Source organism: Balaenoptera borealis, assembly GCF_965194805.1.
Source record: "Balaenoptera borealis genome assembly, chromosome: 8".
In the NCBI taxonomy this organism is placed as follows: domain Eukaryota; kingdom Metazoa; phylum Chordata; class Mammalia; order Artiodactyla; family Balaenopteridae; genus Balaenoptera; species Balaenoptera borealis.
The window spans coordinates 57,585,162-57,598,345 of NC_138865.1; the positions used below are offsets into that span (position 1 = coordinate 57,585,162).

General features: G+C 34.4%; 1 protein-coding gene across 25 annotated transcripts in view; it reads right to left on the reverse strand.

The window, feature by feature from the left end:
- The window catches only part of CCDC171 (coiled-coil domain containing 171), a 379,181-nt gene that overhangs the window by 110,755 nt on the left and 255,242 nt on the right, over nucleotides 1-13,184 (reverse strand). For all 25 annotated transcript variants that reach the window (XR_014247354.1, XM_082401590.1, XM_082401606.1 and 22 more), the window contains one exon: nucleotides 444-589. Coding sequence is in view for 24 of the 25 variants with exons in the window: in XM_082401590.1 (XP_082257716.1) it covers nucleotides 444-589 (146 nt within the window). In the remaining variant the exon portion in view is untranslated. The remainder of the gene's footprint in view (nucleotides 1-443; nucleotides 590-13,184) is intronic.

Below are 13,184 nucleotides of genomic sequence, written 5' to 3' on the forward strand. Positions count from 1 at the left end.
TATATACTAACATTTCTTTATGGAAATATTACTTGCAATATTAGTATATTATAATATATGCAGAGGAAAATTTGGGAGGCAGTGGGGCAGAAAGGGATGAGAAATATGTGATAGGAGAAACTATTCAAAACTTTAAAATAAAGAGTCTTATATCTCATGTTAATGAAAACCTGGTTTCAAACATGTAATGCTACAACAGAACCTAAAATACACAGCATTAGAGGTTATATAGAAACTTATTCTTTTCTAAGGTTTCTCAATAAAATATACATTTAGTATATTAAGAGTTTTCTTTTTTGAGGATATATCAGAGAATTTCAAAGAGAGACAGCTGTACTTTTGTTTTCTAACACTGTATTATCCAGGGCTAAAACCCAGAGCATGAAAGTAAGAATTGATCTTTTGTCTGTTTTAAGTGATCTCCCCAAGGTCCAAATGCTCACTTGGCTGCCATGCGGAGGGCACTCTCTGCATCATGGATGTTCTCCTCCAGTCGACGCTTGTCCTGCTCCAGCTGGGTAAGATGTCTATTGAGCTGACGCAGAGATTGATCTTTTCTTCTCAGCTCCATCTTTGCCTCGGAGAGACTCTGCAAGCAGACAGAAAACAGAGTTACCTGTCAGCCCTGATAATTAACTTCAATTTATGCCATAGGCTATTAAACAAAGAAGGATACAGACTGACTGAGAAGTAGACTTGGGTCATTACACTTCAAGGTTTAACAAATTTTCTGCAAAAAATTTTACATACTTACTAATTAGAAATGATAGAACTGGTAAGATTTTGAAAAATGTTTAGCTGCAAAATACAACTCTGTTTTGTTTTTTTAAATACTGCAAGGCAAATACATTCTATTCTTACTAAAAATATCTGATTATTAAAAACCTCAGGTTGCATTTTCTTTTAATGATAAAAAATAAAGATTTCAATGGAAAAAGCACATGAAATTTAGAGTCTATTTAAAACAAGAACTATCATATGCCAAAGTACATGTGTGATGGAGAGGAAGGTAGATTAGGATACCTATAAGAGAATGGGGAACCCAAAATTTAAAAGCACCACTACTATCTTTTTAAATGTATCTATAACAGTTATGTTGCTATACACATCTAGTGAACAAACACACTGGACTCGAAAATAAAATTCACTTATTTCCCATAAAAAACTCTCATGTCAGAGAAAACACAAACGTGATCAACATGTTTCAACAGAGAGAGTTATAAACAATACTTGCATTTGGAATTATGTTCCATAAATATTTTCCTAGTCAGAGAAGCACAAAATTTGTTGATTGATATTTGCTATGTGCTTTAATCTGAAATATTCACTTAGCACAAAAATTTCAAGATACAAGAGTACAATTTCATCTTGGAACTTTAAGGCTAAAGGTCTTAGACTCAAAAACTCGTAAGTTAAAGGAGTATTTTCTTATTTTAAATTCTAGGATGTAAAATAATATAGGGATCAGAGGATCCCTTAGCACTAAAAATCTGCTCATTTCTTTGCCTATGAAATTTCTAGAATATAAGCTTATCAACCAGTTTTTCAATTAAGTTTGTTGGACAGTGAACTAAATAATTGATTGCATACACACAATATTTTTTCTAATTTCTAAGAGTGTAGCCACACATTAACATTCACAACTATGCTTCAAATACCCAGTAAAGAACAACCAAGATGCAATAATTTCATGTTTAAAACTCTTCTAATAATATTATTTTAATGCACTCACAATAAGTAGTATAAAAACTCAAGCTGCCTGCATGGAGCTAAAACAATTAATTCACTCTGACCACTACGAATTGAAAGCAAAACCAGGTTTGTTTGTTTTTTTAACATCTTTATTGGAACATAATTGCTTTACAGTGGTGTGTTAGTTTCTGCTGTATAACAAAGTGAATCAGCTATATGTATACATATATCCCCATATCCCCTCCCTCTTGAGCCTCTCTCCCACCCTCCCTATCCCACCCCTATAGGTGGTCACAAAGCACCAAGCTGATCTCCCTGTGCTATGCAGCTGCTTCCCACTAGCTATCTATTTTACATTTGGTAGTGTATATATGGCAATGCTACTCTCTCACTTCGTTCTAGCTTACCCTTAAACCAGGTATTTTTAAATGCTAAAAGAAATTTAATTCAGTATTTCACTTTCAAACAGTCAAGTTGCTGTCAGATAAATACAAGTCAAAAAACGAGCAATAAGCAAACTGTGACTACTTTTTAGATATTATGTTTTGTTTTAAATCTTTAGTACTAACAGATCTTTAAGAATATCCCACTATGGAAATAGTCACTGATTCAAACCAACTTAAAAAGACAACAAAGAAGAGATTTGAAAAGCCATGCTAAACCTACTTATTTTGTGCCAATGTTAAGATATTTAAAGGCACTGAAGTATCATGAGATTTCTTTCTTTAAAAAAATAAAACCCATTTGAGTCCTTTTAAAGGCAATATTTCTGACATCTTTCAGGTAATAAAAAATGCTATTTTTCAGATGTGAATATAAAATTAATGATCCACCACCAGTTACACATAAAGCTTGAGTTCTTTTTCCAACAGAAATAATAGAATGTGTCACTCCATTCAAATTCTCTTGCTCAGTAATTCTTATGACTAGAGGTGTATATTTGTGAGGGATGTTCAGGATATTGATTCCAGCCTTGCCCAGAGCGAAGCTCACTGGTCCAATCTGAGAGAACCCATGACCTTAAAATCACTATAAAACCATACTGGACTTTTCAGCAATTCTATGATATCCTTTCAAAGAAGATATAACTCATAGAATTAGAATCTCCACTATATATCTAAATCTTCCAGTTTCCATCAGTTTTCATCTCCTTCTCTCAGGGGCAATGGCAGGGAGCCACCAAACTCTTCTAAAGCTTGCACTATTTCAGAGGTACAGCTGAATAGCCTACTCTAAGACTGAAATTACAGACAACAAACAAAAAAATGGTATAAATAAGGTGATATGGATCATACTTCCTTAGTGTAAAAATGAAGAGCTAATGGTTTTTGAAAAAAGAACAATCATAGTTATATAACTTATGGACACAGCATTCTCATTTTAAAGAGCTGAGGAACATCACAATGGAATCTATATACGTCAATGAGTCCTAAGGTTCGTGGTGATGTATGCAAAACACCAAGACATAAAAAGATTCAGTAATATGTCTTTTCTCTGATGTTCACATTTTTGTGTTTGATGACAAAAGTAGAATCCTCAAAAATCCTAACACTAAGCTTTAAAAAAATAAAAACATATTCATGTGTGTGTGTGTATATATGATTTATATACATACGTACCTATACCATATATAATATATATTACAGACACATATAAAATTTTAACTTCAGCTTTTCTTTTCTCCTGTTCAGATTTATCTAATTAAAACCCATGATAAACTTTATGGACTCTAATATTTCCAACTGAAGGACTGAAACCAACAGGGTGTACCTCTGGGCAGCTAGGCAATGATGATAAGCAAGCAGGTTAGCCACTAATTTCTCAACCAGGGCAGACTGTGAAAGTGTGATGTCCTGATATCCAAGAAACTGTTCAGGGGAGAATAGGATAAATCAAGTTTAATAACTCTGCTCCTAATTGTTCCCCCAATGCTCAACTCTAATTACTTGGAGAACTCTCCTGACTGTCACCTGATATTAAGTTGTTGGAGGCTGAGCCTGGAACAGCAAGATAATCAATAAACATTTAGTGGGGAGAAGAATGAAGATCCTGTTAAGCAGTGGGAACCTGCAGCACCCAAAGCCCTTCTGCTCATGAGAAAACCTATGGGACAACCATAGCGATTGCAAAGCAATAATCCAAAGCACTGTTTTTAGGCCTTGAGGCCTTTAGGCAACAGTACATTTGAGGAAAAAAGGTTAACACGGTCACCCTAATTACAGCCCACTTTCACATACTTCATATATAAGCGAAGACAAGCCAATTAGGTAGAAAGGAAGATAAGGGAAGTTTTATTTGTATACTAATTAAACCCCTGATGAAATTAAAGGAAAAACATACAGCTCTGTAATTGTGTCTGAGAAAGGTCACTTCAGGTTCAGTTATCAGAACAGCACAGCCTTGAGATATTTCACTTAATCCACAATACAGCCCTCATTTTGTACTCAGCTCTTAGTATTTACCAAAAAAAAAAAAAAAAAATCAAAGCCTGATACTGCATTTATCTTTAAACTATGTTTTGACCAATTTTAGCTGCTAGAAAGTTAATGCTAAAAATGATAACAAAAGTTTAAAAGAAAATACACCATCTACACAAGAACCAATGCCACAATACTATTTATCAAACATTCCGAGTTTTCACTTTAAATCCAAAATGTTTTAAAGCAAAATTTTACAGCAAAATTCAAAGCTTACTATATTTCAGAAGCTATTCTGCAAGATATTTATTGTATTTCTTTTAAGATAATGATCTCATTGCTCATGTACACCTCTCATAGTCCAGGAAAAAAAGCCAGTGCTTTCACTAAACTACTCTTATAAGAAGATATTTTTACAACTGGTTGTTTTCCTAAGATTGTCATGAAAAGCTATGTACTACTAATGAAAGCTGGCAATGGGACTTCCCTGGTGGTCCAGTGATTAAGAATCCGCCTTCCAATGCAGGGGATGCGGGTTTGATCCCAGGTCGTGGAACTAAGATCCCACATGCTGTGGGGCAACTAAGCCCACATGCTGCAACTACAGAGCTCACATGCCACAACTACAGAGCCCGCGTGCCACAACTAAGACCTGACGCAGCCAAAAATAATAAATTTAAAAAAAATAAATAAATAAATAATGAAAGCTGGCGGGAAAAGTATGGATACCAAGGAAGTAGTTAAGTACAGAGAAAGCTTAGGGACAGAATGCAGGATAGATGTGAATATTAAAATATCCACACATTTTTAAAATGTCTTTTCTTATCTAGAGTTTCTGAACATACGTTACTACTGAATAAGAACAAATTATTTTCTTAAGTCATACATAATTTCATATTTCTTAAGCTTTAAACATTTATTAAGGTTAACAATTTTTTAAAATTAATTGTGAATATAAATTGAATTCTATTACTTTGCACCTATGAAAACATTTTGTACAGTGGAATTTTTTAATAACAGCTTTATTGAGATATAATTCACATACCACATAATTCACACTTTTAAAGTGTACAATTCAGTGGGTTTTATTATATTCACAAAGCTGTGTAACAATCACCAATGGAGGTGTTTTTTGAAGGGAAGTTCTTAAAAAAAAAAAAACTTATCAAAACAACATGGCAACCTAAATGTAGTATATCTCATTATTTCACAGCAAGCTCTAATTTTAAATGACACAAGATATACAAGGTTTATAATTTTGTTTAGTAATAGTTTCAAAAGTATAAAATTTATAACATGAATTCCCTGAATCAGAATATTTGCTTAATAAATGTGGTATTTAGTAGAAAAGTTAAAGTTCCCTGAAAGAGTGTACACAACTCTCCAATTATTATTTCTGGATGTTAAGGGAATCATCCAACATAGTTCTTTTTCATAAGAGTACAGTACTACACTGCTTTAGACCTTTAGGTCAGCTAGGAAGACCAAGCCCCAGGAGATATCGCTTTTATAGATTTTCTTTTGTCTAATGGGAAATATCTATGGATCCACATTCCTACAGACTAAAAGCTAATGGCTTATTCAATTTGGTATAAAAGTTAGTCATAGAAAATGTAAGACAAGACAACAACACAAGTGTTATGAAGAACTAAGCTACATTTCCTAGGTTAAGAAAAAAAATCTGTAACATTGTTTTTCTAAAATTTTACTACTGTCCAATTGTAACTTTTGAATAAACATTCCTAGATCGTGATAAATTGGGTAAAACATCTCAGGGCACTAAAACTAATGTTGGAAAAGGAAATGGCACTGTCTTCAGCCCTACCGTTATAATGTGACAACTAGAAAATTATATTAATCAAGAATTAGTAGCTGCTGGGTAGGTCAAACTACACAGGCTGCCACAGAAAGTATAAATTTAAAATGATACAACCACCAAATTTACAATTGGGTACACAAGTTAGGGATGAAACTAAAGAATGACATATTTTATAAAAAAGCTTGAAAATCTATGAGATAAGCAATTAGAGAATTTACAATAAATATACAATAGTCAAAGATGTTAGTATGTGGTAAAATTGATACATGAATAAATTTCAGTTTTGGTAGTCTATATTTTATATGGATAATCTGAATTAAAATTTCTGCAATTTTAAGTTTTCTTAAGGACATTATCTTTTACTATTTTCTAATAATAGTTCTATGCAAAACATAGGTGACATTAATAAACTGAAGTTAAAGATCAAATAACTTACCCACTTTGGGGTTCAGTAAATGGCAGCCCTTGTTAGGACTCACATGTCTAGTAAGACAACAAATGTGAAAGTGTCCTATAAACCATAAAAGGCTACATAAATTTATTATGCATAATTAATGCAATACTTACACTTCTACATGTAGTATCATTCCATAGTCTTCTTTAAATCCCCACCTATATGTGGCAACTTATGAGTTTCTATATTATTTCTACATCATCGTTTATATATATGCATATATATAAACATACATAAATTGTTTAAAATAACTATTTCTATCACACTTGAAAAAGATAAAATAACATTAACAAAAAAAAGTATAAAATAAGTCACTTTTATAAATAGGCCATATGGAGGATGATTATGAAAAAATGGAGTGGATGAGCAATGAAAATGCACCTTTAAAATGTCAAAGTATGCTATAAGATTTTGCTGTAAGCTTTATGATTATTGGCACCACATTCTCACATGTTCCTTTGAAAACGTTCTCCTAAATTCCATCAATATAAAAGGAAAAAAGTTAATCCTTCCCAGTAAACTAACTGAAAGTGATCAATAGTAAAATATAGTGGAAAGAAAAGGAACCTCATAAAAGTGTTCAAAACATATTTAATGCTGTTTGTTCCAAGCCTCACATAGTACTACAAAACTCTGGTAGACTAAATGTGTTAGATAATAATGAGGTAAACTGGGAGAGAAATAGTTAAAGGACATTTTAAATGACAAAAAGAAGGAGGATAATAAAGAGCCCTCTCAACAGGAAAACACACTCAGAAAAGTACAGAACAGACAAGCAGCAGCTAGATTTATTGTGACACATGGCATGTAAGCAGTAATGTGGCAGTAATGTTTTCTCAGAGTATAAAACAAACTGCACTTGGCTGCACTACAGACCTCAGGAGACAGAAACTAGCTGCAGGTGACAGCCACCATGATGCTGCTATAATAAAATCAGCTCTTATACGACCTCTATGTTCTCTCAGTGAATAGCTAAGAAATAAACGGATGGAATACAGTAAGTCCTTCTGTTAGACTTTATCAGCTACAGACTACTCAGCAGGTTCTAAAAACTTCACCCCGTTGACAATCCTTAGCTATGTGGAGGTCCAAAAAGCTTCAGAATTCCCTGGCAATACTTTAAATGAGTCAAGCTATGAATTAGGTTGCAAAAAATATCATTTAGAATATAAATACTGCTTTTAAATCATTTGAGAATTACCTAAAACAAATGTCTACTAAGAATTGAGAAAATATGAATAATTTATAAAGGGCTTCATAGAGTTGGATTTCTGACATTTAAATAAAAAGAACTTATTGTCAGAAGAATTTTTCAATTTCAAGAATTCTTTTTGTGATGTAATTGAATAGGGTAGATAATCCTATACAATAATTAAAAGACCTTTACAACAATATTTTTATTGTACTACAGAATTTAAATGACTATCTTGAATTCTTGAATATGTTATATATTAAATAATATTAATAAAAGTAAATCCAATATCAGCTGAGTAAAAATCAATTATTTAAGAGAATCTGAAGGTCAATTTTAAATTAGAAGGGACTTCCCTGGCGGTCCAGTGGTTAAGACTTCACCTTCCAATGCAGGGGGTGAGGGTTTGATCCCTGACTGGGAAGCTAAGATCCCACATGCCTCGCGGCCAAAAAACCAAAACATAAAACAGAAGCAATACTGTAACAAATTCAATAAAGAGTTTTAAAATGGTCTACATGAAAAAAATCTTTAAAAAAAAGTTTAAATTAGAAAAATAAACTTAGGTTTTTTTAGACTTAAATGTAGACAAAACAAAATCTGAGTTTTTTCTTAAAAAAATTTATTCATCAGATGAATTTTTTTGTATTAAGTATTTCACACTGATTTCTATCTTAATTTCAGAGGTATATTCACAGGGGAAAATTCTGAACCACAAACATTTCCTACATTTCTCAATCCGGAGCATTCCACCTTTGTATGAAGGCACTAGGCCTGTTCTTGAACCATGCCTGTTACATTGTAAGCGTGCAATAAATGTTTGCTATTTTTAAAGCTTATTTCCCCCAAATCCTGGGGGGAAAAATAGCTTGAGTGACAACTGAACCATATTATCATCATCATACAAGCATTTAATAGTTACATTAACTCAATTGATTCTTCATAGTCCAGTGAGATAGATCACATTATCATTCCTATTTTACATGCAAGGAAACTAAGAAACAGAAAAGTTTACTCCAAAATGTGAGCCCAAGTCTTCTAAATCTAAACCCTTATTCTTTTTTCAGTTGAGGTAACACTTGTTTCATGTGTACAACATTTTATGAAGATGTCCATATACACTTCAGCATGCTCACCATCCAAAGTTTTGTTTCCATCCATCAACATAACAGTTGACCCCCTTTACCCATTTCGTCCTCCCCCTACCTCCCTTCCCCTCTGGTAACCAGTACTCTGTTCTCTGTATCTATGTGTCTAAAACCTTATTCTTTATCCTGTACCACAATAGCAGTAACCATTTCTCCAGATTTTCCATAAAATCCACTAACTGGGAAGTCCCCATGGAAATATAAAACTAGTCACCTATGTATCAGGTTCTCGGTAAGGTCAGTAAGGCATTTCAAACTATTTAATTGGCTGCTTTCTATTTATATTGAAATAAACTCCAATAAGGACATAAGTGTTATACAATGGCACTGCTTCAACATCAAAAATCAAAGCATGCACAATTCAGGATTCCCTGTGTGAAAGTAGGATCACTGTCATCACTTATGTACTAATGAAATAAGAAATAAATATTTGCATAGTAAGGATGAATTATACAGCATGCTACTGCAGTACAGAATTTTATATAATTCAGGACCATATTGGGCTGCTGCTTTTTTTTAACCTTTCAAAAGGCAAAGGAGTTCTCTATGTCTCTTTCCTTTATAAGTTAGCATCAGCAATGAACTTTCCCTGCAGATCTTGAAATTTGGTTGCCTAGTATATGCCTCAACTTTTAAAATATTTATTACAGGAACTCCACGCTCTCACAACAGTATATCAAGCTCTATAATATCAGCACTTGTATCTAAATCCTCCTGTTAAGGAGATTTTAACTCCTATGTAAAAAGTAATCTATGTGCCTAATTTAATCTAAAAATACCACCCTTAAAGCACTGCCACCATACAGACTACATTATAATGTTATAGTAATAGAAGAATTAGTAATTAGTACTGAAATTTGTTAATCTGAGATATAAAAGTAGAGTTGCATTTGACTTAAAAGCATTCCATTATACTTACTCTGAAAGGGATAAGGGAGAGAAGACGGGGGAAAGGAAGGGAACTGAAAGAGAGATGGAGAGCAGCAATTCAAATACCATAGTTCTGATGCTGCTCCAAGTCATAAACGTTTACCCACAGCAAGCCTGTAATAGGTGACATGAACAAAGCAAATGGCAACTACAACAAAACCGGCTGTTTCACCTGGTTGCCCTCACATCCCAAATATCTCTACTACTGCAAATACTCGAACTAGGAGGTAAAAGTGAGAGTGATTCTCCTGTATAAAAAAATGTACCTTCATCTAACTTGGCCCTTGAATGTAAAGCAATCTCTTCATTTGGTATCCAACTGAAAGAATGGTAACATAGTCCAACATGGAAGAAAACCTGGCTGTTTTCGGTTTGTCTAGAATATGGCATCTCTAGTTTGGCCGCTCCAGAAAAGACTTTTTAAAGAAATAAAGACAAATAGGAACAGTTTATTGAATTGGGTAAACTGAAAGGGATTTAAAAATGAAATGGCTTAATCATTTTTCCACTAATAACTTCAAATATCCTGTTAGATTTCCCTAAAGGATTCTTAAAGATACTTTTGACTATGAAAGATTTTAGCCTTATAGGCTGATCCTAAAACCTAACCTCAACATAGGATGTGACTCTACTGTATTTATTTGTTCATTCAAGATACACTTATTTTTCGCCTATCCATGCCACAGCCATAAATAGTAGTAGTAGTAGCAATAGTAATAATAGCTAACACTTCCTGAATACTTACCTTATGCCAGACATTAACATAGTTAGCCCTCATAACAACTCTATGAGGTAAATACTACTATTATTCCCATTTTACAAATGAGGTAACTGAGGCACAGAGTTGAAGTAACTTGCCTAGATTACACAGAGCCAGAGTTCAAAACCAGCAGTATGATATGTAAATTAATGAAATACAAAGAATATACTCCTCTTGGAAATGACTTCCTATCTAGAAAGATGTAGTTTAAAAAGCATCTTGTATTAAAGCCAGGTGACCAGTGTTGTGAAGAGCATTCTCAGCAGAATAAAATGGCATGTTCTGAGAAATCCAAGAGGTAACTTATGTATAAAGATAAGGAGCTATTGAGAATGACAGGAGAAAAGATGAGAAAGGTACATATAGCCCAGATACTGTCAGAAAACTAGACTTTTCCTAGCATATGATTTTTATAAGTACTCCACAGAGTTGCATCACTATATCTTGGGGGAAACGCTTGAATCAGTGAACTCCCAACCCCCAACCTTCTTTCAACCAGAATTTGCTTTACTGTTCACTACGAGCTTTTGTGTGATTCCCAACCATACAGCAGCTTTCTCTGATCTCTGTCTCAGGGATCATATACACAAACTATAACTGCCAAATTAGAATGAATACAAGAGATCATTCTGGCCATATTGCAACCACTCATTTACATCTTCAGTTAGACTCTTACGAAGTTTTAATAAGACTTCACCTTTGAGAATCACGATTCAGTGGTAAACTAGATAAAAAGGGATTTTAGAAAAAACTGGTTTGTGACAGATCATTTTCCTTAGTATGGTAAAGAGTATTATCTCAAATTCATTTTTACACGACTCAAGCCAAGAGTATACATTAAATATTTACTTTATATAAATGCAGCATCCTAGCCATATATTTTCTATTTCTACTAATAACTACATGAAACCCTATAAGTTTTCTGAATCACATGACAGAGAGCCATAAGCTTTGAGTCACAGCAGAAATGTATGATGAAAACTATCTATTGGGCTTCCCTGGTGGCGCAGTGGTTGAGAATCTGCCTGCTAATGCAGGGGACACGGGTTCGAGCCCTGGTCTGGGAAGATCCCACATGCCGCAGAGCAACTAGGCCCGTGAGCCACAACTACTGAGCCTGCGCGTCTGGAGCCTGTGCTCCACAACAAGAGAGGCCGCGACAGCGAGAGGCCCGCGCACCGCGATGAAGAGTGGCCCCCGCTTGCCACAACTAGAGAAAGCCCTCACACAGAAACGAAGACCCAACACAGCCAAAAATAAATAAATTAATAAATGTAAAAAAAAAAAACAACTATTATTTTAGGAGCACCAAAAAGTGCATTAACAACTGAACTTAGCATTTTTTTAAGGAGAACTATGCTATTTGGTCTATAGTTTCAAACACTTTTTAGATTTTTACCAATAACAAATTGGTTATTATGTTGAGTTATTTTGAGGAAAAAAGGTTAGAACAAAGTTACCACTGGCAATAATCATTAAGTAAGGTTTCTAAATAAATAAGTAAAAGTGTGGGCACCAGCTTTCCCATTCTGTGATTAATGAACCACAAAAGTTAATTTTTAACATGTCTAAATGAAATATAAAAATTTTAATCCCTCTTCACTCCAATTAATTATAGAAAAAGAGACAGAGGCTGAGTAACACATAGGTTGCTAAAACGAAGATGAAGGCTCACATCTAAAACAACCACAGTTTGAAACTTCCCTGGCGGTCCAGTGGGTAAGACTCTAGGCTTCCACTGCAGGGGGCACAGGTTTGATCCCTGCTCAGGGAACTAAGATCCTCCATGCCACGAGGCACGGCCCCCCAATTTTTTGAAATAAATAAATAAATAAAACAACCACAGTTTCAGCAACAGTTAGTAAATTCCAACGAAGTATTAGGAAAAAGCAATCAGATGGACCCAAGCCTCAGTACAATTTCTTGAGAAACTGTGCTTAGGAAAACTTGTCTCTCTGTTTGGGAAATAACGGTTGAAAATATATATATACTCTGAGGAAGTAACTTAATATGGCAAAACATTATTTTGTAGCTTTGCTTCAAATGGAATTTTCCTGTGTGAGGATATGCGTTTGTGTACACACACGCACACACACATATATATATACATACTCATAAATAGTACCATTTTGATTATAAAGACTCTTCCCATAACATTAGTATGGCTCACGTTTCTGGTCCCTTTGTAACCAACCCATTCACCTGAAGAGAAACACACAGCCGTTCTATCCTTCTAAATGAGCGAGATCACCATCTAGTGGTGACTCCTTGAAATGCCAAGCATAAGGCTTCTGAAGCCGAGAAAATGCTTCATGAAACATAGTTAACAGAATCTTAATAGTCTAGAACAGCGGTCCCCAACCTTTTTGGCATGAGGGGTCGGTTTTGTGGAAGACAATTTTTCCATGGACCAGGGTGGGGATGGTTTGGGATGATTCAAGTGCATTACATTTATTGTGCACTTTATTTCTATTATTATTACATTGTAATATTAATGAAAAAAGTATACAGCTCACCATAATGCAGAATCAGTGGGAGCCCTGAGCTTGTTTTCACTTGCCACTCACTGATAGGGTTTTGATATGAGATTGCAAGCAATTGATTTACTATGGTCTGTGCAGTCAAACCTCTCTGCTAATGATAATCTGTATTTGCAGCCGCTCCCCAGTGCTAGTCTAGCATCACCGCCTCAGCTCCACATCAGATCATCAAGCATTAGATTCTCATAAGGAGCGTGCAACCTAGATCCCTTGCATGCGCAGTTCACAGTAG